Source organism: Cylas formicarius, unplaced genomic scaffold (genome assembly GCF_029955315.1).
Source record: "Cylas formicarius isolate icCylForm1 unplaced genomic scaffold, icCylForm1.1 PGA_scaffold_1__22_contigs__length_36826433, whole genome shotgun sequence".
NCBI lineage: Eukaryota > Metazoa > Arthropoda > Insecta > Coleoptera > Brentidae > Cylas > Cylas formicarius.
Window position 1 is genome coordinate 18,955,844 of NW_026844264.1, and position 26,680 is coordinate 18,982,523.

The 26,680-nt window shown below is 32.7% G+C and overlaps 2 protein-coding genes across 10 annotated transcripts; one reads left to right on the top strand and one right to left on the bottom strand.

The window, feature by feature from the left end:
* Positions 1-395: 395 nt before the first annotated feature.
* Positions 396-26,371, top strand: LOC132697472 (probable multidrug resistance-associated protein lethal(2)03659). 8 transcript variants are annotated; one of them, XM_060663026.1, is made up of 23 exons: positions 396-583; positions 9,084-9,211; positions 13,465-13,707; positions 15,211-15,369; positions 18,088-18,219; positions 18,275-18,398; positions 18,459-18,633; positions 18,689-18,845; positions 18,900-19,113; positions 19,172-19,328; positions 19,992-20,015; positions 20,334-20,567; positions 20,621-20,805; positions 20,858-21,010; positions 21,069-21,272; positions 21,329-21,483; positions 21,537-21,897; positions 21,949-22,153; positions 22,207-22,437; positions 24,989-25,223; positions 25,275-25,453; positions 25,507-25,882; positions 25,937-26,371. In XM_060663026.1, exons 2-23 carry the CDS (start codon positions 9,135-9,137, stop codon positions 26,151-26,153), a joined length of 4,197 nt encoding a protein of 1,398 aa, XP_060519009.1. In that variant the 5' UTR covers positions 396-583; positions 9,084-9,134; the 3' UTR covers positions 26,154-26,371. The 8 variants fall into 8 exon arrangements, with proteins under 8 accessions (XP_060519009.1, XP_060519011.1, XP_060519010.1 ...); XM_060663028.1 differs by having other exon boundaries at positions 9,084-9,132; XM_060663027.1 differs by lacking the exon at positions 19,992-20,015.
* On the bottom strand, positions 10,223-12,136 carry LOC132697473 (15-hydroxyprostaglandin dehydrogenase [NAD(+)]-like). Of its 2 annotated transcripts, XM_060663035.1 has the most exons (3): positions 11,799-12,136; positions 10,671-10,850; positions 10,223-10,511 (listed from the first exon to the last, which is right to left on the bottom strand). In XM_060663035.1, exons 1-3 carry the CDS (start codon positions 12,076-12,078, stop codon positions 10,333-10,335), a joined length of 639 nt encoding a protein of 212 aa, XP_060519018.1. In that variant the 5' UTR covers positions 12,079-12,136; the 3' UTR covers positions 10,223-10,332. The 2 variants fall into 2 exon arrangements, with proteins under 2 accessions (XP_060519018.1, XP_060519017.1); XM_060663034.1 differs by having other exon boundaries at positions 10,229-10,850.
* Positions 26,372-26,680: the final 309 nt, after the last annotated feature.

Here is a 26,680-nt window from a genome sequence, read left to right on the forward strand (position 1 = left end):
ATGAAAATACTCCAGAAAGATTTTTAAAAAAATTCCAAGGATATACTACGGCAATATTCCTCAGAATTGCAGTCCAAAATGTGGGCAATTTACGAGCTAGATTATTTATATTTAGCAGGCTGGTGGTTCATCGGCTACTTATTATAATTGAGGATGAACTTTACTTGAACTAAAATAAAAAGTACGTCCTGATAAATAAAAAAAATCGAGTAATTTATTGTCATCGGCATGTGTTTCTTCCGGATAATGGTTCTAAAGTTTAATTCCAATTTCGAGCATATCACTACTTTAAACCAACAGATGTCGGCAGCATCGCTAAGTTTTAAGAATTGAATTTTGAAGCGCGCATGTTGGCGGACTTACCTTACAGTTAGAAGATCAGCTGTGAAAAAGTGGAAAACAGTATTGAGGCAGCCCGCGAAGCGGTTAGGCATTGCTCGCAATACAAAGTTGCCGGTACTGAAAAGTTCCTTTTAAAATTTAAATATAATCGTTAAGTCAATAAATAAATAGTAAAAATTTTATTATATTGAATCAATTATAGAGCTGCAGTGTCATTACAGGGACTTTATTCCATATTTCGGTAAGTACCAAATTTATACCACATTTGTACGTTTAGAAAATATAAGTCGCGGATTACTAGTAAAGTAAAATTCTCACTACTTCCCTTAATGTTAAAGAACATTTTTTAACATTTTTTTGGTTATATTAGAATTTTAAATATATGCAAAAACTCAGGTAGGTGACCTGACAAAAAAGGTAAACATTTTTCGACTAGAATATCCAAAAAAGCAAATAAATAATCGAGGAATTGATGATTGATATTTATTGGCCCTAATTGAAATTGAGCAAATTGTGTATAAAGTTAATATTACATTGTGCTAGTAGTAGGTATTCAGTTTGTTAAAATAAGAGAAATATGTCGTTTAGCGAGTTAAAAAAATTGAGATTTTTTTAAACTAAATTTGTCAATAATTTCACTTTTCGTCTTTGGATAATCAACATCAACTTCATGTTTTCCTTTTTCAGTTTTTTTAAATTCAACTGACATTGATTTTCAGTTTGGGTATGTTTACTTATTAAATTATTCTCGAGAAGACCTTTCTGGATTAAGACGGATTAAGACAATAAAGCAAAAATGTAAAAAATGTAAAAAAAAGTACAATTAAAAAAGGTGGTGTTGCACCTGAATTCGACTTTGAATCACACAAGCGTTAACAACAAAATGGCAATACGAACTAATTACAGCAAACCGTAAACAAATGTGTGTTTCGTCTACTTTAATGTTGTAAATTTTAAAATATTGTCTTGACGGAGCGCTGTTGACCTTTACTAGGTGTCTTTAGTTTTAATTTTTATAATTAGTTTTCAATTTCTCAAATCGCAGATTCCTCAAATATAAATATTTTCATGTATTGTCTGACAACTCGGGAGTTGTTTACGATTTTGTAGCCTTGCCATTTTACGACACTGCAAAGCACTACCACAAGAAAAGTTCTAACTAATGGGACGTTGCTATTGCTATAGTTTAGCAATTATAATAGTTATATATAGAAGTTGTGTATTAGAAAGAGTACCTACCAGATTAAATTTTTCATTTCTCATGAGTTGCCAATTGAGATGAAAGACATTTGTTTTGTCGTCATATATAATACATATGTTTAAAGTACTAGTCAGAATTCAGCTGCTATTTTAAATGGTTTGTCGACCTCGAGTGTACTGGGAAAACCGCATTATTCACTTCAGCATTACGAAGAACTGACATTCGTTTGATTGGGTTACGTTAGGTGATTTCGCGGTAAGGTAATAAGTATTTTTCATTTCCGAATATGTTCTACAATTACAACTTAGCCTACATAATAAAATATCTAAAAACTGTGAAACGTAAGCCATTTGCACCTGAAAGGAGTCAATGCTAACCAAAACTAACGGAAAACTAGTTTTCCTTGAGCTGTTTTTTTAGCTTTGGGTAGTTTTGGCTTCATTCCTTTTAACTGCATACCATTTTGGCACATTTGGCACACTACTTATAGAATAATATTAAATATTACAATTTTGCAATTGAATTTTGGTTCAATAAGCCAAATAGCCAATAACTTTGAACAAAATATGGATTATTTTTTGTTATCCAGAGGAAATATCTTATTGTTTTGCAGAATATTTTATAATTAAAAATTATCGTTTAGTTGAATTTTGCGTTTTTAAAATAAAAATTTAATACTTATATCTGAGGTGAATGTAGAATTTAAAAATGCCATAAAATGTTATTCATTTTGTCTCCATTTCTGTTGTGATATCCATCATTCAAAAATGACCAAATATCAATTCTGTTTTCTCGTTTTTGAATTATTTTTATAAAAGAATATTCTCTGTTAAAGGTTTTTGTCACTTTTGTGATGTTTCCCATCTAATCCTACAATATCGTATTACAACAAGTTTGATAAAGGCCATTTTAGTCACGAGTTTGTTTTGGTACGAGCGGAGCGTAGTTGAGCGCGAGTGCCTAATAAACGAATGACGGAGAAAGTTTATCAACTTTTTAACGGCTATTAGTTTCTGGGTACATTTTTGCAAAACATTCACCAAGTGACGTGTGACGTGATCGTCCAAACTGTCAAAAGTTAAAATACCATTTTTAAAATGTATCACTCCCAAACCCGTGACTCAAGTACTGCAGCTGTCGTCTTAAATTGACACTTTTCGCATGCTTTATCGGAGAATAATTGGTTGTTTTAGATAAATTTGATAATAAATTAAATAAGAAAGGCACTGCACCGATTCATGCCCTCTTCTTAATAAAAGAAGTTTGGATTTTTCATAAGCCCTGTCAAAAATCTATTACCCAGTTTTCAATTAGTTTTACTTATTCAGGTGATAATATATGCTGCACATCTACTTGTCTTTTTATTGCTGTTGTTCCAAAAATTTTGTAGGACGGAAAACAATATAATGATTCGTAGCACCTTTAATAGTCAGCATTATTATGCCTTTTGTCATATCTTGTTTGTATTTCTGTCAACGACACGTGTAATTGCCCAAGATATCGAAAATTTTTGTCAGCTTGTAATGTTGAATAATTGAAATATATTATTATACAGTTATTAATAAATATACATATTTTTATGCACCATTATTGTTAACTGATGTCGTTTCTAGCACGGAAACGTTCAATTTTTAAGTTTTAATAAATCTATTTAAGTTTTTTCCATGTTTATTCCGATGGGGAAAAAGCGTTTCAAATTGTTTGTTCTTTTTTAATCAATTGAACAAAAGTGGACAACACGCACCAAACAACCATTTCAGTATCATTTCTCGTACAATACTACAACCACGATTTGCAGTTCTTTTCGTTTTCATCCATCAGTTTCGAATCCTTCTCTTTATAGATTTAATTTTAGTTAATTAAATTATTACCGAAACTAAATCGCTATTTCCCAAAGTCAAAAATGTCCAGATAAATTAGGAGAAAAACTTGTTGCCTAGCAACAAATCACGGTGCGTTCCAGACGTAATTCATTGTTTTAACGAAAATCGAACCTACGCATATTTAATGAATAGATAGGTTCTGTAAACGCGGTGGAGATATACATATTAACATCCGCATATTAACTATGTTAATCTGCTAAACTTTGATTGGTGTACTGGCGCGCAATCGATTTTTACATGCAATTTATCGACACGGCACCTTGCAAAAAATAAAAAAAATGACCCCCGCATAAACTCAGATAACCTAGCAATAATCTTGAATGGAACAGAAATTAAATTACATTGATTGTCTTTTTTTAGAATTATTTATCTTATTTTCGTATAGTTTTTTGGTTGTAAATTGATTTCCATGCACAGACAGTGCGTGAATTTTGCAACAGTCTCACACTTCGGTTATCTTTTGACTTACAGGATCGAGGGACGGCTCCTGTGAAGTTCAAAATTCACATTAAGCGATGCCGGCTTCGATATAAACGTTTTACGTTTTAATTTTTATGACACAGAAAAAGAAAATATGAAATAAATTTCTGTCATTAATTTTCATCAAGCATATTATTCGATTAGATCGAATAAGTGGGAAAAAATAGTATATTATGCAACAAGTGCAGTAAACGGCATTTGACTAAGGAGCGGACCGAGTGTTTAATAAACGAGTGACTTAAAAAGTTTACCGAACGTGTTGCATACCATACTTTTTCTATGACCGTTAGTTTTTGGGTACATTTTCGCAAAACAACACCAATACATTCACTGACATGACCATCAGAACATCATAAACGTTAAAATTCAAGCCGTGGGAAAAATATTTTTAATTTTCTGTGAACAGAACTTGACTACCCATGTCTGCGGTAATGGATAAGTTGGAATACCAATGGTAAACGGCATTTGAGTCACGAGTTTATTTGGCACGAACGGAGCGAGTGACTTAAAAAGTTTACGAAACGTGTTGCATACTATACTTCTTCTACGACCGTTATTTTTTGTTTAAATTTTTGCAAAACAAGATGACGGTCAGAATTGACAAACGTCAAAATTAAAGCCATGCTGGAAAATCTCCGAAAACATCCGATTGCTCCGAAACCTGTTCGGTAAAATCCCGGAAATGTCCGAAGTGGCTCGCATCCATGAGCAACAAAACTGACGTAGTAAAGTGATGCTTCCTAGATTGGTGTGTAATTAGGTATTTTACAGACGGGAGTAGTAAATAGTATATTATGCAACAAGTGCGGTAAACGGCATTTGACTCACGAGTTTATTTGACACGAGCGGAGCGCAGCGGAGCGAGTTTTTAATAAACGAGTGAGTTAAAAAGTTTACCGAACGTGTTGCATACTATACTTTTTGTACGGCCGTTAGTTTTTGGATTCATTTTCGCAAAACAACACGAATACATTCACTGACATGACCATCAGAATTGACGGACATCAAAATTCAAGCCATTCGGGAAAGTCTCCTAAAACATCCGATTATTTCCAAACCCGTAATATCCTGGAAATGTCCGAAGTGGCTTGGATCGCTGGGACACGAAATTTACGTGGGTAAAGTGACACTTTCCACACGCTGGACCAGTGTATAATTAGGTATTTTACAAATGGATAGAAAATAAAGTGAAGTTTTCAGGAGTGCAAATGTCAAAGTTATTGTTATTGTTTCTTAGTTTCAATTTGATATATTTTAGCCTTCCGGAAATTTGAACAAAATTCTCTGTATTTTTATTGTTGATTTTAATACTGCGCATTAAAAATACTCTTAAAATTGTTTGATAAGATTGTATGAAAATGATCCAAACCTTATTTTCCCCTTGAATAAATGGCGTTTCATAATTTTTCACCTAAAGTGCGTTAACATAGTTCACACCTCTTTAAATAATAAACATCTACTGTTGGTGACAATTAATGTTTAAAGAAGCCCAAAGTAGACCCGAACACATCAAACGCCTATTAAAAAGTAAATATAGCCTGCCGGGAATTTCCTGGAAGAAATCAATTTGGTTCCACGTATATTTCACACAACGTAAACATTATTTGAAGTTTACGATGTGCAGTGCGATACGTTTTTAAATAAAGAAAAATTTATTGGGAACTCCGCTGCAATTGTTTTGCAGTTGTAACTGGCCATCGATTAAATACGGACGCCGGCGTAGTAACACAGAATTTTGTTGCAATTCATGTCTCTGAATGAGACGCGACGTATTGCCTAACCTTGGCCCATGCCCGAATATTTAAAATTTAAAATAGCTCCGATACGAGTCGCTTGCTCCAAAAGATGTGTTTTTGATCATTTTGGGATATAGGTGATGGTGACCCAAGGAGATTGCATTTTTATTGAGTCTTATGGGCTATTACTGTAAAAAGCAAATTAATCATATATCAAATGTATGAAACTGGATTATTTAATATTTTTGGTTAATTTGCACGTCAGTAAGTTTTCTAGAGCTTAAACTTGTATAAAGTAAGCTCAAAAACTGAAGTAATTTTAAAATATTTTTTTGATCCAATTTCGATTCACCATTCGCATTTAAAATATGGAGTCTCTTTTCATTTTTATCTGTTTTTTACCTGGCAAAGTTTTTATATTATTTTGAACAGAAACATCGTTTTTGTTTTATTTTTTTTTATTTTTCGTAACTAAACTTAACTTTTTTTTGTTAACTAAATCGTTAAACACAACTAAACTCAGCATTTGCAGGAGACACACGCATTTTTGCCTATATATTGGTTTGGTTTTTTTATGAACACTCAGGAACCTTGATCTTGACTGCTTTGATTACCATACACGTCTAAATTAGTATATTATGCAACAAGTTTGACAAACTCCATTTTAGTTGCTAGTTTGATTTGACACGAGTGGATCCCAGCGAAGCGAGTTCTTAACGAATGACTGAAGAAGTTTATCAACGTGTTGTGTACCATACTTTTTCTCTGAATACAGCACGACATTCACTGATTGACGTGGAGCGTGACTGTCTGACTGAACTGACAAACGTCCAAGTATCATGCTAAAATCTGCCGAAAACATCCGATAGAAAAATCGATGTTGATTTCTTACCTTAAAGATTAAATTTTCAAAATAATCCTATGTCCAGTTTTCCATGAACATCTAACATGTCGTCAATTAAATTGATTTTTTTTGTTGTTGTTTAGTTTATTATTTTTCTATCTTGTTCTAGGTATGCCCATGTATGCCGAATTGGTAATAAGCAAGGTAAAAGAGCGACTGATGTATTAAACAGTCCTCGTGTAGACAATAAAGCCAGTTGTGAAGTTTTCCAACAAAGAAATTCTGCGCCTTTCGGGTCCTCTTTTCCTTAATTTTTTTGTCTGAAATTGCTTTTCAATTTGTTAGTGAATTTTGTTCAGTTTATTAAAAATATAAAGTAGCGACTAGCGAACAATATGCATTGCATAAAAAATATTAAATTATTAATGGCACAGCTCTATCAATAAACTATTTACAAGCCACATGATGCCTTAATTTAATATAAAATTAAACTCAAATAAAATCAAAATAAATATGAAACAACTAGTAATTATAACTATACAATTTACGTAAAAGAATTAAAATAAGTATGTTAATTTTATGAAGAATAAAATGAAAATCCTTTTGCACTTTTCGGTGCCAGACAGTAATGGAAACGAATAACTGATTGAAAAATAAGTGCATTGTTGTGCTTCCTTAATATTAAGGTTTTTAAGTATGTTAGACATCCACTTATCTCAAATAGAATAAATTATTACAGTCGGTCTCTTGTCTCATACAGAAATTTTCAGAGCGATATAACAGCAACTTCGAACTTGGCATCGATCTATCAGTGATCGTGTAGTATCTTATCATAAACCCCGCTTTCAGTTTAATGGAGCCAAAACTATGAAGTTGATATTGAAAATCTTGAAGAACTAAAATACTAATGATACTAAAATAATAATACACTTTTGATACTAACCAAATGAAACAGCCACCAGGATTAAATTTTAAAAGAAAACTTAGATAGAAATCTGAAAGATTTAAACCACTGTTAACAGTTTGGTGTTGCCCAAAGTTTTTTTAAGCCGTGTGAAATTGTGATGTTCCAAATTAATCGAATTTATAAACAAATGACAATTAGCTCTCAGCATGCCTATTGCAAAATAGATCAACTGTAACCGCCATTTTTCAATTAACTAAAGTAACACTTAGCTATTTGATAGCCCAGATCATGGAATTCTGTTGGAGATAATGGAGAGATATAGAATTTTTTACTAACGATTACGAACTTAATAGATAATTTTAGATAATTTCTTGATTACTAATTTTGCGAATGACAAACATCTGAGTATCTGGGGAAAATCTGTACGAAATAATAAATTAATTTTAATTTTATGTAAAACAAACTAACTGCTAAAGTTAGTAAATTTTATAAAACAAACGCTGAATTTATAGAGAATACTAAATATATGAGTTTACATAAACGAATTGCCAGAATAATCGGTAGTAGATAGATTAAGTTTGTATTATTGAAAAGAGAACCATAAGATCTATGAAAAAAGGGCAGTACAATGACAATGACAATATGCTTCGTGGGTACCCGTCTTGCAGAATACAGCAACCTATATTCTCTTAGGGCTAATGCTGGACTCTTATTATTTATTATGTAACATTCACGAAGACCTAAATGCTCTTGAACACCATAAAAAACCTTTATTTCTTTTAAAAAAAGTAGATAACAACTAATCGTGAAATAAAGACTGTGTATTTCTTCACAGGCAATAATTTTATGAGTTCCTTTTTCTCCATGGATATCTTTTAAAAATAAAACGTGGATGCTATTGCGGAAATTGAAACCATACTACATTTTAACGGAGGTTAGAAAAAGTTTTGTAATCAGTATAAGTTCTATTTATTTGCATTAGTTGTTGATTTTATTTTGAATTTGAGTAATTAAATTAATGTTAAAAAAATAGTTAGGATAGGATATTATAGGGGGTTGGTTAGATTTAAAATAAAATACAGGAGCTGTTAGAGAAAATTGGCTATAACTTATAAACTACCACAGAATGACACAGAATTAAATCTTAAACCCAATAGAAGTTCTAAATACAGTGTTTTAAAAAAATTAAAATAAAATGTTTTTTTAACTAGAAAAAACATTTTTGTTGATGCTCATTCGCGACCACGTTGTATAATAAATATTTTTTCGCCATAGATAGGTCAAAGTATTAAATACCACTTCTATGAATCTACAATAAAAACTTCCAATTAAAGTTTTAAGAAACACATTTGAAGATGCCAAGTGAGATTTTGGCGAAACGTCTGCAGGACTCCAGTCGAAGTTCAACAAGCGAACGGATGATATCCCGGAATATAGTGTCATCCCATTTTTCCATCCGTGAATCAATACGTGAAAATGTATATATATATATATATATATATATATATATATATATATATATATATATATATATATATATATATATATATATATATATATATATATATATATATATATATATAATCGTTGTTGTTTGACGTTATTTCATTTTTACTTTTATTTTTGTAAAAGCGAATTGAAATGAAGAAGTATTAATAGTATTTTTAGACTTGCACATTTTCTTTTTCAGATTACATCTGTATGCGGAGAATACTTCGGAATCAGATACCTCACCTAAGGTATGGACGGTAATTTAAAGAAAAACAGGAAACCAAACCCACGGGAGAATGCGTTTCCGTTTTCCGCGGTTACGTTCTGGTGAGATTTTCGTTGAACATATGTTGCTGATATCGCTTGCTGAATGCAACAGTAACACTGATGCTTCACAGCATTTCGTATACAGCAAACCCAGTATTGCAAAATAGATCAAAAAATAGAATCAGGTCGAACTAAATAAAGTATGGCACTATTCCATTCGGCAAGTGATATCGTTGCCTGCCAGGAAGAAAGTAATTTGTGATTAAAGGCATCAGCTCCTTGTGTGCCCTATTTGGTATAGAATTACTCCAGTGCAAATACTCTCTTAAATCGTTAATGTATATAGGCACATAATTAACTGGATAAACAGTAGTCGTTACGCAGGCAATCGATCCATGGCTCGGGAAGCTATATTGCTATATGTACTTATATTTATTTATAGCGTCCATGGTCGTCCGCCAACACCAGATTTATTCTCACGCACGCCACAAACCTAATGTTGTGCAATAATTGTTTGACTTTAGAAAGCTTTGACTTTTTTTATGTGGCACAAACCCAATTGCCAATCATCTTTTTGATATCCGTATTAATTTTTAGCCTCTATCGACAATATATAAAACGTAATTATAAATATTTAAAGATCGATTTAATGATAATGAAGAAAAGCTGAATGCATTTCATGAATCTAAATTGGCTAAATGGGTATCAATCGTAAGGCGATAAATCAATTCTATTTTCAAGTTAAGAAATAATCAGATCATGAAGTCAATTGAATCTGGCGACTGGCGACGTTGATTTAGTTAAGCAAAGTCCTTAAAGCAAACAAACAATTATTTTTGTGTCTAGGAGAGAAAATCACCACCCTCATATAGAATGTCCAATTTATAAACCAGAATTAGAACTTGTGCACAAAAAGTTTTTTTTCCCACGATTTCTACGATTTGATTAGGAGCTTGATCTGACAGTGACAAGTTAAGAACTTAGAAAAATATTGTGAGCAACATGTGCAAAATGTGTAAACTGTTGCAGATATCGATATGTGCACTTCTTGCACTTTTTAAAGTCCAGTAAAATATATGTTGTATACTAGGGCAGTTTCTATACTTATTATTGAAATACACATCTTTGACCAAGACATACATTTACTGAAAATCTGCAGCAAACATGAATACAAATGTTACTCAGCATATTTTCTTCTTAAACGTTTTTCTATCCGGAATCTCTACTTCGTAGAACATGTTATCTTCACCAACCCACACGCTTCCATTTTCGCCTTCATTTAACATTTTTCGCAATCCTTCTGCTATGGGTTGAGTCGTCTGAGTCGGCATTGACTGCAGCAAGGCAGCAAGTTCCTGACCTAAACCGGGAAACCCCTGCAGCGTCCATTTGTCGGCGTCCCATACCATCGGTGTTTCGGTAACGCCGGGACATATTGTTAGAAACTTAACTCCCGTTAAATTGAAAAAGAAGGGCGAGCCCATGGATCTATCGAACCCGATGACAAAGTGTTTGGTACCTGTGTAAACTGGGCAGCCGAAACACGGTTGCATTCCCAAAATTGAAGAAGTATTTACAACGGTTCCACCGTTTCCACCGTTGTTTTTTCCCATATACTTAATACCCAAGAGACTCCCGTGTATCGTCGATTTGATGTTGAGGTCTATGGTCTGTTCCCACAACGAATCACGGAGGATTCCTGGAACAAATATAATTTATAAATAAGATAAATATGATTATTTCAAGAGTTATAGGGCATGGCTATAACGGTTCAGAGCAAAATAGTGTACTAAGGTAACAAACCCAAATCTACTTCTAATCCAACTTATCGAATCAATTCTATACTCTAATAAATAAATACGTCAAGGCATCTCGAACTCTCGTCTTGTTTCATATATACTATTAAATAATAAATCTCTTAGCCCAGTTCTTAAAAATAAGAATATTTTATGAGCATCAGCATATTTTAATACCTCATTTTAAGTCTGACACCCATGTTTAATATAGCCGCAATTTGTGGAAAACAAGTTTTAATCTCGCTAGTAAAATTTACGTTTGTTTATAAAAAATTGTGCTGTCGTTTCGGAACTATTAATTATACACAATCGTATTTTCCGTTTTGGTTATAAGACATTTAACCACTATTTTTTTCCACATCTAAGATGCGACACGGCGAAAAATATTGGTTATAGGGAAAGTTATACATTTCATATAAATTTATCTCTTTTTCAAATTTTTTTGTCTTAATGAATAAAGCAACAATAAAAATGAGGTTGATTTACTTTGTCGCCTCAACAAATTCGAAAATTGTCGCTGCAATGTGGGAATTAACACCGTCCATTGTACTTGGTCCATTGCAGCATAACTATTAATCTTAATTTTGTGTAGAACTAAACTAAATGGATTCGTTTGACTTTGGTTCTGGACAAAAAATCTGGTGCGCCTACTATTTTTTTCGTTTTTTTGAAAAAGAGTTATATTATAAGATTTGAACAAAACCAACTTAATTTTTAGTATAGAGTCTGAAAATAAAAAGCGGCAACACAAACATTTTTTTTAACTGCTCTGTATATTTAATAGATGACCGCGTTCTAATTTGCCCGAGCGTTAAGGCAACTTATTATCAGTTGAGGTTCTAAAATACTACCTGCGTTGTTCACCACGATATCTAAGCCTTTGAATGTTTGCATATTTTTCTCGAATACACATTCCAGCGCATCCTTCTGAATGGCGTCGGCTTGTATGAATAACGCTTTGCCCTCCCCATATTTGCAATTCATTTCGTCGGCCAATTCTTGTCCTTTTGGATCTATATCTGACATCGTGCATGCCTTTAGACCGTTTTGAAAAAGATCTTTCACATAAGCAGCTCCGATACCGTAAGTAGTTCCCGTGATTAACGCGACTTTCCCACAAACCGCTTCCATTTTGAACAGAAATTTTGAAAAAAAAAATTAACCTTCTATTTTGGCATTGACATTCGAATGTTGGCGACGGTGGTCTGGACAACAGCGTCAAAAAATAGAACCTATTCGTAAATAATATGTAACAGAATATGTGTCACAAAACAAAACTGTATAATTCTTGTAAAAAAATGAAGATAAGTTAAAAAACAATGCGATAGGTCTTAAAAATACTCGAAGCCATTAAAGATCTGCTCAAAAAAATTGCTCGATCGAGTTTCGAAGTCAAAAAAGGTTTTTCGTTGGTTTGTTCATCAATTGAACAATTTTTATCAGATTGCGCATAGTCAGTGTCAATATGTACAAATTGCGTGTAAGATTTTAATACATATTTTGGCATTGACATTCGAACATACGCCACGGGCGCGTATAGTTTAAAAAAATAGTTCCTATTCCTAAATAGCGTGTAACAGAATAACTATTACAAAGTAAAACTGTAGATTTCTTATGAAAAAAGTGAAGATAAATTAAAAAAACAATTCAGATTGGTCTTCAAAATACCGACAACCATTAAACTTTTGCCCTCATCTTCCAAAATTTTCAAACAAAAGAAACTTTTATTCTAAAAATTCTCTACGGTTTATTCTTCGATATACCTAGTGTCAAAGTTAAAAAAGGTGTTTGTTAGTAATTTTTACAACACTCGAACAATTTTTATCAGACAAGGAAATGAAATCAGCATGTAATTTTTTCTTGCTTAAAAATTAGCAGGCATCACTGTTTTAAGATAGTTAATATGGCAAATCCAAAAATAATCACCAGCAAAATTTGAAATATATTTTAGAAAGGCTTATTTTATGTCGACATACATGCCTTATATTTAATTTTTTTAAAGTAAGTCGTCTATCGAAATTTATTTTTTTCTATGTTACATAGGTTTCTCCTTAAGTTTGGGATAAGAAGAATGATACGGGTAGTCTAATTCCATCGCCTCCAGTCAGTTGAAAAGAAAAGAAGGAAAATATGCAGAGAGTGTGGTTTTATAATAGGAATACTTCCGTAATATTTTATTGTTCTATCTATTTTTATATAAATAAAATAATTCAAATATTATTTTCATCTTCATAGTAATAAAGTTTTTCGCATTTGTTTTGAACACCCTGTATAGGTTACGGACATTGTGGAAAATCGGACATGCAAACATTGTCCTATGACAAAGCTCACTGTAAATAATATTTCTCATATAAACACACTGCCAAATTAACCAAAACTATCGAATGTAAATGATCATGGTGTACATTCTCTGGACATTGCTAACATTGCCATAATTATGCACAATCCCCGTAAAATATACATAAAATATGACTTATGACGAATTTTTTTGGCAACAAAAATGTTTTTTTTTTGCAGTTACACAATACCTACATTTATACGCGGATTCAAGCGCGACTTAGAAGAGCAAGATTTAACAGAAACTCTATCGGAACACAAATCCGCCCGATTAGGCAACGAAATAGAGCGATGTTGGCGAGAAGAGGAACAGAGGGCATTAAAAAGTAACCGAAGTCCATCGTTGAATAGAGTGCTGATTAGAGTATTCGGTTTAGAGTTCCTATTTTATGGAATAGTTTTATTTTTAAGCGAAGCCATCAGGTAAGGATAATTGCAATCTGGGCTATTTTAGGTGTTTTCTTTATTTTTAAATTTTTACTCCTTAGAGAGAGTTTGTAAGTTATTTAGGAGTATGGACTTCATAAAATGGAGCTCGTTTGGCACATGGTTGTCAAACTATACACTCCGTCGCCAGCAATTCAATAAGTATCTAGAACAGTGTGGGCTCTGAGCGTAAATGTTCATTTTATAAATTGCTTTTTAATGTCCCAGTGACGATGATTGTGTTTTAATTATAGCAATTTTAACCAAAATCAATGAAAGCGAAAAACGTACTTCGGTGGACTGACTAAATGTTCTGTTGTATTACAGACAGACTAGTAACTTAAGTGAGAGTAAACAGACACTGTTCCACCTGCTAAATTGAAGGTTTTCATATGGGCATTTATGTTATATGCCCCAACGGAGTCATCAATTAGTATATAAATGAAACTATTTCTATAGACGGGAACCATCCTGTAACATTTTTATTTTGCGCCCCAAAAAAAAACTTTTACATAATATGCATAAACAAAATTGGAAAAATGATCAGCAAAAATTGGTAAAATAATTAGAAGTAATCAGAAATTAAATATGTAATAAAGTGGAGGGTATTTGTAAACTGTTCTTTAAAATAGTTACATAGTAATATTGTTACACTGTTACATTGTTAATAATGTCAAATGGTCAAATAAATCTTCCAGCATTAAAGGGTATGTGTTCGGAATATGCAAATTATAGATAATTATTTTGAAATTAATACGTTTTAAATATCCGCTGTAAACAAATAGAAAGTTTACCGTAAATGCTTTAAATAGCAATTTATGTACAATGCGGACCAAATTTTTTAAAAATAATTTAATGAACACAAGTACAAATTGTTGATAGGGCTTTAAGTTAATAGATACACAAAAATTAAGATATCTTGTGGAAAGCTAGATTTTTAAATTGTTTCCAAAACGTCTCAGTGATGGTTACAAGAAAACATCAGCACACACAAAAAAAAGAGATAAAGCGAAATATACCACTCAATGGAAAAGATTTTGATTGACTTTGATAATGGCTACTATACCTTCGATTCAGCAATTGCTTAAAATAAAACAGACGCACGAACCTGTACTTCGCATTTTTGTATTCTTTGAACTAGGATGTTGACATTTGCACATACAAAACTGTACCTGAAAGCACAGAAAATTTATCGTGACACTTTTTTCTGGAATAAATGTTTATTATCGTTGTTTGGTTTTTGAAACAGTAAGGCATTATTTATGTACTGTTATGACATGTAACGCATCATTCTGCGTTTTTATTGAATTTCTTTAGAATAACTGCAAAATAGAACAAGTTAAAATTTGTATAGGCTTTCTAAATTTCTCTGATGCAAACCTACATGTAAAACAAAAAGGTTACAGTAAAATGTCGCAAAGGAAACTTGTTAATTTTTTTTCAACATAAGGAAATCAGTTTAGTAAAAAAATTATCACAGGCATTATTTTTTATTGCTAGAATAAATCAACCGATATTTTTGGGAAATTTGGTGAGTTTTTTCACACCCCCAGATATAAACTACCCCGTTACGCTTAGTTCTTCCCAAGCGGCGAAGGTCGGCATTAATGACACTGCAAGTACTTGGAGCAACCACAGCATCCAATCACAGAAGGAAGAGTAAATATTGCAGTAGCTAGTTTGGTGTGTGTTTGGTTGCGTGTAGAACAGATTAGTATTTCCTGACCTATTCTGATCCAATATCTGTATTTGTAAATAATCCTTTGGGTGATGGTATGTTATTGTGAAACATAGTTTTGTAAGTTTTAAAACTTGTTTCACCAAAGTATTAACAAGATAAGAAGAAGCTCAGAATAGATAGAAATAAATAAAACAAATTGTTTACAACGCGTTAATAAATACCATTTTAGACACGGGTTTCATTTATTTCATTGATTTGATTTGATTAATAAGTGAGTGACTGAAAAGTTTATCAATGCCTTGCATACTATATTTTTTCTACGATTTTTGATACATTTTTGCAAAACAGCGCTAAAAGATTCACTGAATCACGTGGGACGTAACCGTCCGCATTGACAAACGTCAAAATGCCATCGGTAGCTAAAATCTACTACGTTAATAAGAAATAAAGTATCAACTTTTTTAATTTATATAATGCTGGCAAACTCGCAAACTATACCAGATCCGAGGATCGTTGAATTAGGGCAAAATTCGAAGTAGTTCCTGAGATATTCTAGCAAACCCAAATTTTCAATTTTATTTTATCACTTTCTTTAGCTATATGATTGATGCATAATTTAATATTTGCATATTTTGCATCATTTCTACAATGAACTGCACAATAAAATAACGTGGAAATCAACAATTTTCGTTTATCTTCGAATATCTTTAAACCTACTTGAAATTTTAGAAGTTTCTAAACGACGTATTGTTAAGTACTGGAATTAAAATCTTTACACCAATTTAAAGATCGTTGTATATATTATTATAGTTTTCGAGATCCCATGCTCGAAATTGAATTACTTTGTATATGTATACAGCCGAACGCACTATATATTTATATAAAACACACTTTGTTGTTTTTTACTTATGTTTCGATTTTTACATTTATTTCTCTTGGATAGATCTTAAACGTATTTTTAGTTATAGCGCAATTAAAGATGTGGACTCGGAATATGGTTTTAACGTGGAAGATCGAGATAGTTAGGCAATAAAAAGAAAATGGAGACAGGAATCGGATTTACTTGAAAACGTATTTTAAAATATATTTTCTCACTCCTAGTTTTGATTTTTTGAAATATATTCCCTATTATTAGGTTCATTTTTTTTGGACTGTTAATTTCTATTTATTTTTAAATATCTGTAAATCATTCTCGGACAGTTTTCTGAATTTTATTATTTTTAAAATAAAATAAATACTTATAAATATAATAAACATTAATACTGAAAAATTGGGACAAAAGATAAATATTTCTCACAAAATATATAAACACTGTTTATAAATCCTTTTCCACGATATTTTTCAAAAATCGCTAATAGTACTTTTAGCTTCTAAACCGTTTGACTATGAATTTAGCTGATACGATAAGCAAAATATAGTTTGAAGGCGTTTTAAAAATTTTTTCCTGTTTTTAGGTCAAATAGATTTTTAGCTTTCTTCTTCTACAGGCTGGCGCACTAGTGTGACGAGGCACTATATCATCTTATTTATCACAATTTAAAAGAATGTTTTAATAAATGCATAAATTCAAAAGGTAAACATTCTAAAAATATTTTTAATTATAAAGGGTGTTTCATAAAAAGATGGCAAAACACTATCCCTGCAAGAAATATTCATATTACACCGTGATTGGTTTTGAATTTTAATGCGATATGTATATTTTCAATATGTTTGATAAACGCGACTTTAGTCACGAGTTTGTTTTTGGACTAGCGGAGCGAGTGCTTCATAAATGAGTGTCACCAGCCACTATAATACGTTGATAAAATTTAATAAAAATTTATTGAACTTGTTGCATAACTTACTATTTTTTCGGAAATAGAAAACCCGGTATCTAACTATTTTGTTGTGGTCGGCTATCGGCCGTTTACCACTTTTGTTAAATAGCTGAGTCAAGTTATTCCATAATACTCAATTTTATTAATCGTTTAGAGAAATACACTGTTTTGATACTATTGCACCACCCTGTATGTAACGCTGTAAAATATTTTCCTCTAACTATGTATAAACGATACTGCAACTTTTTCCTTACGCTTATTCTTAGAGGTAGAACTTTCCTCGTTTGTTTCATAGTTATCTTGAATGCTCTTGCATTGCTATTATAACACTTCCGTGCCTTAAAAAAAAAAAGATTTCGGAATTTCATCATTAAATCGTGCCTAACAGTATTACTGTAATGTTTTTGTGCTACGAAGAAATCACAATTTTGCATTAGCGCTATCACTATTGGTGGTTGAAATTATAGACATTTTTACATTAGTATAATGATCCTGAGCCATTATGGCAATGGATAAATATGTGTATTAGTAAACAAACATAATAAAAAAAATTATGATTCTCTATGTAGTGAACCTCAGTTTAATTTTAAATCTGTAGATTCGTCAAATAGTTATTTATTTAACTAGTACAAAAACACTCGAGCTAGCCCTTTTGATTGTGCTAAAAAATGATAAATAGGTTCCAAAAATTTGCACAGGGTTGCTAAGTGTCGACTTACTGGTTACATTAATACTGCGAGGCCTCCTTCTTTTCCAGTCCCATATAGTTTGTGTATATCCTTTGCATCTTCGACTAAACATCTTGTAAATAACTGCTTTACTAAGTGCCCGTAACACAATATAATATAGGTGTCACCTAAATGCAATCAATATTTTTAGGCTTGTGCAGCCATTGATATTGGGTCCTCTTTTGCGATTTTATATGCCAAATGAGGAGGATATTACTTTAACTCAAGCTTACTGGTATGCAGCGGGGGTTGTGTTCTGCTCGTTAACCAATATTTTGATATCGTGAGTGTTAAACGTATTATTGGAAAAAATTATGCAACTGAGTTGAATATTTTAGACATCCTTATATGTTGGGTGTGTTGCATTTTGGAATGAAATTGAGAGTCGCTTGCTGTTCTCTCATCTATAGGAAATCACTTAGATTAAGTAAAGCTGCTTTAGGAGAAACGACAGCCGGACAGGTAAGCATCTGATCGACTAGGAATAAAGCTTGTAAAATCTGATTTACTCCTCAAACTCAGGTTGTCAATCTTTTATCAAACGACGTGAACCGCTTTGATGTGGCTGTTTTATTTGTTCACCAACTTTGGCTTGGCCCCTTGGAAACTATTATATGTACTTATTTAATGTATTTACATGTCGGAGTCTCCGCGGCCATTGGAGTTTTGGTATTAATATTTTTCGTGCCTTTACAAAGTAAGTATCATCAAAACCTCCATAAGTAACCGCTAAGTTTAGATAACCGTTCTAGTATATTTGGGTAAACGAATATCCACTTTACGCTTAAAAACTGCCTTAAGAACCGATGAAAGGGTGCGTCTCATGAACGAAATTATATGTGGCATTCAAGTAATTAAAATGTATGCCTGGGAAATTCCCTTTGCCACCTTAGTGAGTTTAGCAAGAAGGTGGGAAGATTTGGTACCCCTCAATGTAATGATCACTAATCCCATTTGTTTTAGGTATGAAATCAAGGCCATTAGTAAATCGTCGTTAATGCGCGGCATTTATCTGGGATTTATAATGTACAGCACCAGAATGGCAATATTTGCGAGTATATTAGCCTACGTTCTCTTCGGGAACTATATAACTGCCGAAAAAGTATTCGTCCTTACTTCATTTTATAACATTTTACGTCAGACTATGACTGTTTTTTTCCCACAAGGTATATCGCAGGTGAGGCGCTTTTCACATTGAGGATACCATGTATGTATACATTTCGCAATCTTTAAAGGTTGCCGAAGCAGCAGTTTCTATTCGGCGTCTCAACAAATTTATGCTTTACGAAGAGACCGAAATTGCGAAAGCAATAAGGTCAGCGGAAATTGCCAAGAACGAAAAAGACGAGAAATACAAGTTCAACGGAGATTTTAGAAGGAGTCATGAATTAGGTAAAACCTATTATTAAAGGAAAATCCGATTAATTAAGAGCGAGTCGGTGCTAAGCAAAAACATTGTTCAAATATCACGTACGCAAACTATTTCTACATTTCTTTGAAACTGTGAGGAACAGACCTATGACTGAGATAGAGAAATAAATAATTTGTATGCCAGATATTGTGTCCCTGTGATGCAGGCTAGACGTATAGACAATATTCAAAATGAAAGAACTTTTTAAATATAACAGATATTCTGAAGTTCAGCATTTCAACTATTTGGTTAAAGTACATAGTTTTAATACGTTAATGCAGAACATTCTTTAATCAATCAGTTTTACCAAAAAGTTATTGCAATATCGTTTTTTTGTAAAATTTGTGCAATAACGTGACATTAAAAACATTTTTTTCTTAGCATTTACCATAACAGCACAATACCAAACTAACAAAGGTCATAGCTCAGTAACATGAACGGAGGAGTTGCCGTGTCGCTCTAAAATATGAAGCTTATTATTGTAACTTTAAATTCTACCCAAAAAATAAATCCGATTTTTATTAATTTTTTTCCCATGTCTTGTCTCCCTCTTCTAAATCATGAAGAAATCTTAATATTAATTTCGTTTTTTTTTTAAATTGAATTTAATCATTATTAATCTCGACAATCCTATTTTCGTAAAGCATACAGAATGCCTCAACAATCAGGTATGTATAAAAATTCTTGAAACACCATTTAGTGAGTTCTTTGATTTTCAAAATATTTGAATGAAATTAATACTTGTTATACAGCAACAGGGAAAATCACGCTTTTTCAGTAATAAAAAAAATTACTCTAACCATCCTACGAGCTCAAGTTAATATTTGAAAAATATTGATAATAAGAAAATAATTGCATAAAATCTAAAATTTATTTCAAATCATTTGCGCGCAATTTAAACTTTAATTCAAAGTCAAAAAATTCAATGTTTGTTGAGATCGTGCTCTCCAAAAATCTAATCTTTGAATTGGTCATTCTGACTTTAGGAATTTCCTTGAAAAACGCAACTGCCAGGTGGTCAGAATCATCTCTAGATAACACCTTAACTAATATAACTCTCCAAGTAACTCCTGGTAGGCTATTGGCAGTTATCGGTCCCGTCGGTGCAGGAAAATCATCGCTGTTACACGCAATCTTGCAAGAACTTCCTCTCACTTGTGGCTCCTTGGAGGTTAATGGAGAAATTAGCTACGCCTCCCAAGAGCCATGGCTCTTTGCGGGTGAGATTCTAAACCAAGGTAATTTTGTGTTGTACTTGACGTTAATCGTCTAGGGTCCGTGAGACAAAATATACTCTTTGGACTCCCGATGGACAAAGACCGTTACAGGACAGTCGTCCAAAAATGTGCCTTAGAAAGGGATTTCCAATTGTTGCCCTATGGAGACAAAACGATAGTTGGAGATAGAGGAGTTTCGTTAAGTGGTGGCCAAAGAGCACGAATTAACCTTGCTAGAGCTGTGGGTACATAATTATCTTATCATATCTATATCTGTAGGCTCTTTATTGTAGGTATACAAAGAAGCAGATATTTACCTCTTGGACGATCCCCTATCTGCAGTTGATACTCACGTTGGCAAAGAATTATTTGAACAATGTATAGCAGGATTTCTTAGAAATAATACAGTAGTGCTTGTTACTCATCAGCTTCAGTATTTAAAAGAGGTAGCTGGAATTGTAAACGCATTTTTGTTTAAACATACATCCCTTCTTTCTATTTAAGGTAGATCATATTCTATTCTTAGAGAATGGTATTTGTAAGATTGAAGGTTCCTACAGAGATCTTCAGAAGAGTGGTTTGGACTTTACAAATTTACTTTCTGATGCCGCGAATCAGGAAGAGGAAATGGATAATATCGAGAATGATTATGTTAGGAAGAGTTCCATTAAAAGCATATCGTCCGTAGAAGTGGAAGCTCCAAGAGTTGTAAATATCATAATTATAACTGGAAGTTTTTTAACTTATTGAAATCAATTTGGTAGGTGGAAGAACAAAAGGGTACCGGTTCTGTGGGAGGATATGTCTACAAGGCATATTTCAAAGCTGGTGGAAATTTCTGTACAATATTTATCATGTTTGTTTTATTTGTGGTTGCTCAGCTGTTTGGTAGTGCCTCAGACTATTTCCTTACGTATTGGTAACACAGCACAGATTTTCTTCTATAGCAGAGGTTAACAAATTGATTTTTAGGGTCAACTTGGAACAACAGGACTTCTTAGCAAAAAACTTGTCGAAACCGATTTTTAATTTGACAAGTAAACTTCACAATGATACTTATACCGAGGGTGAAATCGTTAAGAAAGATTCTACATCATACAGCGATATTGTTACAGACTTTTGGCACTTTTCGAGAGAAACTTCTATTTACATATACACAGGCATAATAATCCTTTTGGTGATATTCACTTTGGTACGGTCTTGTGTGTTCTTCGCGGTGTGTATGAAAGCATCAACCAATCTTCACGACAATATGTTCTCAAGTATCACCCGAGCTACTATGAGGTTTTTCAATACCAACAGTGGCGGCAGGATATTAAACAGGTTCTCCAAGGTAATAAACTAAAATTGAAGAAGCAAATGTTGAAATTCTTATTATAACCAGGACATGGGCGCAATTGACGAATTGCTGCCTTCTGCAATGGTCGACGTGTTACAAATTGGTTTAACATTGGTAGGGATTATCGTTGTAGTGGCGATCGTGAGTCCATATTTGCTTATTCCTACTGTCGCTGTCGGAGTAATATTTTACTTTATGCGGATCTTTTATTTGAGAACCAGTAGAAATATTAAGCGATTGGAAGGAGTCAGTGAGTGGAAATTACCTCTGCCGATTCCGGAAGTTAGCCGATTTTTTTTTTAGCAAAGAGTCCAGTGTTTTCCCATCTAAACGCAACGCTGCAGGGATTAACCACAATACGGGCATTCGGCGCCCAAGAAATATTAATCAGGGAATTCGATAATCACCAAGACCTTCACAGTTCCGCTTGGTACTCTTTTATCTCTACATCGAGGGCTTTTGGTTATTGGTTGGATCTCGTTTGTATATTGTACATTGCAATGGTTACATTCAGCTTTTTAGTGATCGGGAACGGTACGTGAAATTTCTTGACGTTATTAAAATGTTCTAAACCTTTGGTTGGTTATGAAATTTACTAAAATATATCTACCAAAATGACAATTACACTTTATGGTTTGGCGTAAAATTTTAAACTAACCAAATATTAATCACGAGTTTTTTTATGACCAGTGTTAGGCACTTTGATTTTTATTAATTTTTTTTAATTAATTTCATAAGAATATGTATTTTCCGCTTCCTTTGTAGCAATTACAATATATTTTAAAGCCACTATAAACAATATAGTACAATATACACATTTGTATTCGTCAGAACGCGGTTTTTGCAAGAAAATTTCTGTCGCGACCATTTTTTTCCCGATGTTTAAATTGGTCGAATACGTCTCGCGTATTTAGTTAGTGATTTGTCGAAGGAATGGGGGTCATAGTTTAGGTGAAAACATTTAAATGTCTAGAATTAAAGGAAATAGCATATGATAGTTTTACATTAAAACAACAGTTCTAAAATAAATCTGGATGTAGAGCGATTTGTAAAATCTGCAAGAAATTCAAGGGATACTGCAAAGTGGTATTGATATTTGTAATAATAATCAAGAAACGAATACAGGTAGGTAAATAATATTGTTTTATTATTACTTGTTACTTGTTTATTTAACTTTCCATCTCGTAAAAGGTAGAAGTATGGTGTTCACAAAAACTTTTTCAAAAGAAGGCATTTATCGTTTAAAAAATGTCATTTCCTTTTTGTCTTTTCTTGCCAAATTTAAATTCATGCCTGCATTTTATTTATGTTAATGTTTATAATTTTTAGGTACTTACTTAGTTTTATTTTTTACGATGCATAAAAAAAATATTTCGTAATCATATCTTATAATTTCTCTATCTTAGAAAAGAATATACACGATGTTCAACGTATTAAAAAAAAAGTTAACCTTATAAATTTAATGAAATCCAATAAACCTTTTACTAATTTTTTAAAGAAAATTTGGGTACGTATTTGGTGTATCATTTAATGATATATATTTAAAAATTATGTTTTTAATGTTTCTATTTTGTCTTTAGCCACTTTCTTTTCACTCACTACAGATTTGTCAAGTCTTTGGAAATCCCAGCAAAGTCCAAACAATGAAAAAGAAACGAAAATCAGCCTAATTTGAGTAGTTTCGTAATGCGAACATCAACAGCTGAAAAAGAGAGATTGACAAACAAATACCAAAGGCAATTTTTGCTACTAATTCGAGTTTTCGATGCATTGAAAACTCTGAATTAAAAGAAGCTCACTTATTAAGACCTGATTATACTCCGCCATCAAGAAAAACATATCAACTTGCCTTTTAGATGACATATATGAGCAGGAAAGGGCAAAATGTTTTTCTTCTCTGTCAGGACAATGTGCGAATCCATTGGCGTATGGTCACAATGAGTCATTTATATGTGCTACAATAACAGCTGAAGATGGACGAGCGCTTCTTTATGAAACTATTTATGCTTCGAAAAAACCCCATACTTCACAATATTTGACTGAAGTAGTTTGTGGCCTAATATATTATTAAAAATCTATGAAGAAAACAAAAACTAAATTGATTCGGTCATTTACTAAAAGGTGTGGGCACAAGAGTATTTAAGTATTTTAAAACCACTATCAGTTGTTGTTGATATTTTGCAGAGAAAAAAAGTTACTACTTCAGATGCTATAGAAAAAAAAAGTAGAAAAAAATCAGGATTAATATAAGCAGGCACTCACGCCATATCATTTTATATATGTCTATATGTTGAACCCCCAAAAGCAAAAATATACGTTAACACCAGAAAAAAAGATTCTGACTTTAGAAACAATTAATAATTTTTATAGAAACACTGGATTTTTGCCATTTGTTCAAGTTGAATGTCCGCAGTTGCCAATTTAAAAAATAATAAAGTAATAAAAAACGTAAAAGGAACACAATGGTGGACATCACAAAAGGATGCGCCAGAAATTGCGAAACAGTTACCAATAAGAAAACAGTTTCAGTATGCAACTGCTTCCTTAGCGTCAGTAGAACGAACTTTAAGCACTTTTGATTTTGTACAGAAGGAACAGGATGGGGATAGGAAAAGGGGGAAAATTAGTATTGTTGTCTAAACTATACCAAGAAAATGCAGAATCATAAAGTGTGTATTACATATTGTTATTCGTCATATTTTTAAAAAGTGTTTTACTTTTTATTTGTGATTATATTCTTACGTTGCTTTTTGTGTTGGTCTCAAAAAAAGATTTAATAAAATAGGAGTTTGATTTAAATCATGATTTTAATCGGGATTTAAATCACTTGATTAAAATCAGCCCAACCCTGTTCGTAATTAAAATGCAATTGATTATATGTTTTGCATAATAACAATAATTCAAGTTATTTTAGCCGCGCACTTTTTAGATGCGTCTATCGTTCTTAATTTTTGCGAGCGATATTTAGTTACTATTTCTTGTAATTTTTGATTGCTTTTAAAAACATGGTTATCTTACAAAGCTGAAAATTCTATAAAAAAGTTAATTCAAATAAAAAATAATCAATCAATAACGTCATTTTCAGAAAAATTTGGTGGAAACGTGGGTCTGGCCATAACACAAGCTATCGGTTTAACGGGCATGTTCCAGTGGGGCATGCGTCAATCAGCCGAGCTTGAAAACCAGATGACCTCAGTTGAAAGAGTCGTGGAATATACCGATGTTGAACACGAACCTGACCTAGAATCATCCCCTGACCGTAAACCACCATCTTCGTGGCCCAGGGATGGGCGGATTGAGTTTAAGCACGTCTATTTAAGGTAATATGAATAATATTCTCAATATTTTTAGTTTCTAAGCTTATGTTTTAGGTATTTTCCTAACGATCCGCCCGTTTTGAAGAATTTGAACTTTACAATCCAGCCGAAGGAGAAAGTCGGAATTGTCGGTAGAACCGGAGCAGGAAAATCGTCTCTTATAAACGCTATATTTCAATTAACGGAAACCAGCGGATTGATTTTAATTGATGACGTTGATATCGCGTCGATTGGTATTGCCTATTTCCGAAATTGTCAACATAATACTACAGCGCAACATTTTTAGGACTTCACGATCTCCGTTCCAAAGTTTCTATTATCCCTCAAGAACCAGTTCTTTTTTCTGGAACAATGAGGAAAAATTTGGATCCTTTTAACGAATACACCGACGAAGAGTTATGGCGAGCTTTAGAGGCTGTTGAGTTAAAAGAAGTCGTTCAAGATCTGATGTCGGGATTGAATTCGAAAATGTCGGAAGGCGGTTCAAATTTTAGTGTTGGACAAAGACAGTTAGTGTGCTTAGCTAGAGCCATCCTGCGCAACAACAAAATACTCGTGCTCGATGAAGCGACCGCCAATGTGGATCCACAAACAGATGCGCTCATTCAGCAGACGATCAGAAGAAAATTCAACGACTGCACGGTACTTACAATTGCCCATCGGTAATATTTTCGTTAGGTACTGGTTAAGTTTTGTTAACGGCTCTTTTTTTCTAGGCTGCATACTGTAATGGATTCCGATAAAGTTTTGGTTATGGATGCGGGCACAATGAAAGAGTTCGATCATCCTTTCAATTTACTCCAAAATAAAAATGGTGTCCTCTACAGCATGGTCCAAAAAACAGGGAAAGGCATGTCAGAAGCATTGTTTGAGGTTGCCAAAGAGAGTTTCGATAAACTTCACGTAATTCAGCGCAGATCTCTGATCTCCTAAGTTTGCCAAAATTTTCGTGGCCATTTATTTATTGCTGTTTATTCGAATTTAGTCGGACGTTTGTTTTATTTTATGATGTTTAATTTTTAGGTTTTCTGAACTCTCAGTTTACATCATGTCAACATTTTATTTATTCACATCTACACATTGTGGGTGTAAATATTAACATAAAACTGTTATAAAGTTTTTTTTAATATATCATATTCTTGTTAGTAAAATTATGATTTTTATTGAAATGACCTTATAATATGCCTTCGTCATAGTGTTAGATGTAGATGGCGTTACTTGTCATATGTCATACAACTTTTAGGTGTGGCCAATGAGGTTTTGAATGTAAGGAAGGACAACAGCGTCAAGTGTGGGGTTTCTTTCAGACTCATTGTCTTCTGAAGATTGCGGTAAAGTGTACTATATGATGGAACGCTTAAAATCTATAATGTGAAAATTATTATATAGAAGAGCAGGTGTAAGGTGTTTTAATTCTGTGTTCCCTGACTCGAGCTCAGATAAACAAGAAAATTGATAAC

Coding starts and splice junctions, on each gene's coding strand:
- LOC132697472 (XM_060663026.1), top strand. CDS start 9,135: ATGGACGGTAATTTAAAGAAAAACAGGAAACCAAACCCACGGGAGAAT. Junction 20,806..20,857: donor GAATTAACCTTGCTAGAGCT/GTGGGTACATAA, acceptor TCTTTATTGTAG/GTATACAAAGAAGCAGATAT. Junction 25,454..25,506: donor CGTTGATATCGCGTCGATTG/GTATTGCCTATT, acceptor CAACATTTTTAG/GACTTCACGATCTCCGTTCC.
- LOC132697473 (XM_060663034.1), bottom strand. CDS start 12,078: ATGGAAGCGGTTTGTGGGAAAGTCGCGTTAATCACGGGAACTACTTAC. Junction 10,851..11,798: donor TATCGTGGTGAACAACGCAG/GTAGTATTTTAG, acceptor TATTTGTTCCAG/GAATCCTCCGTGATTCGTTG.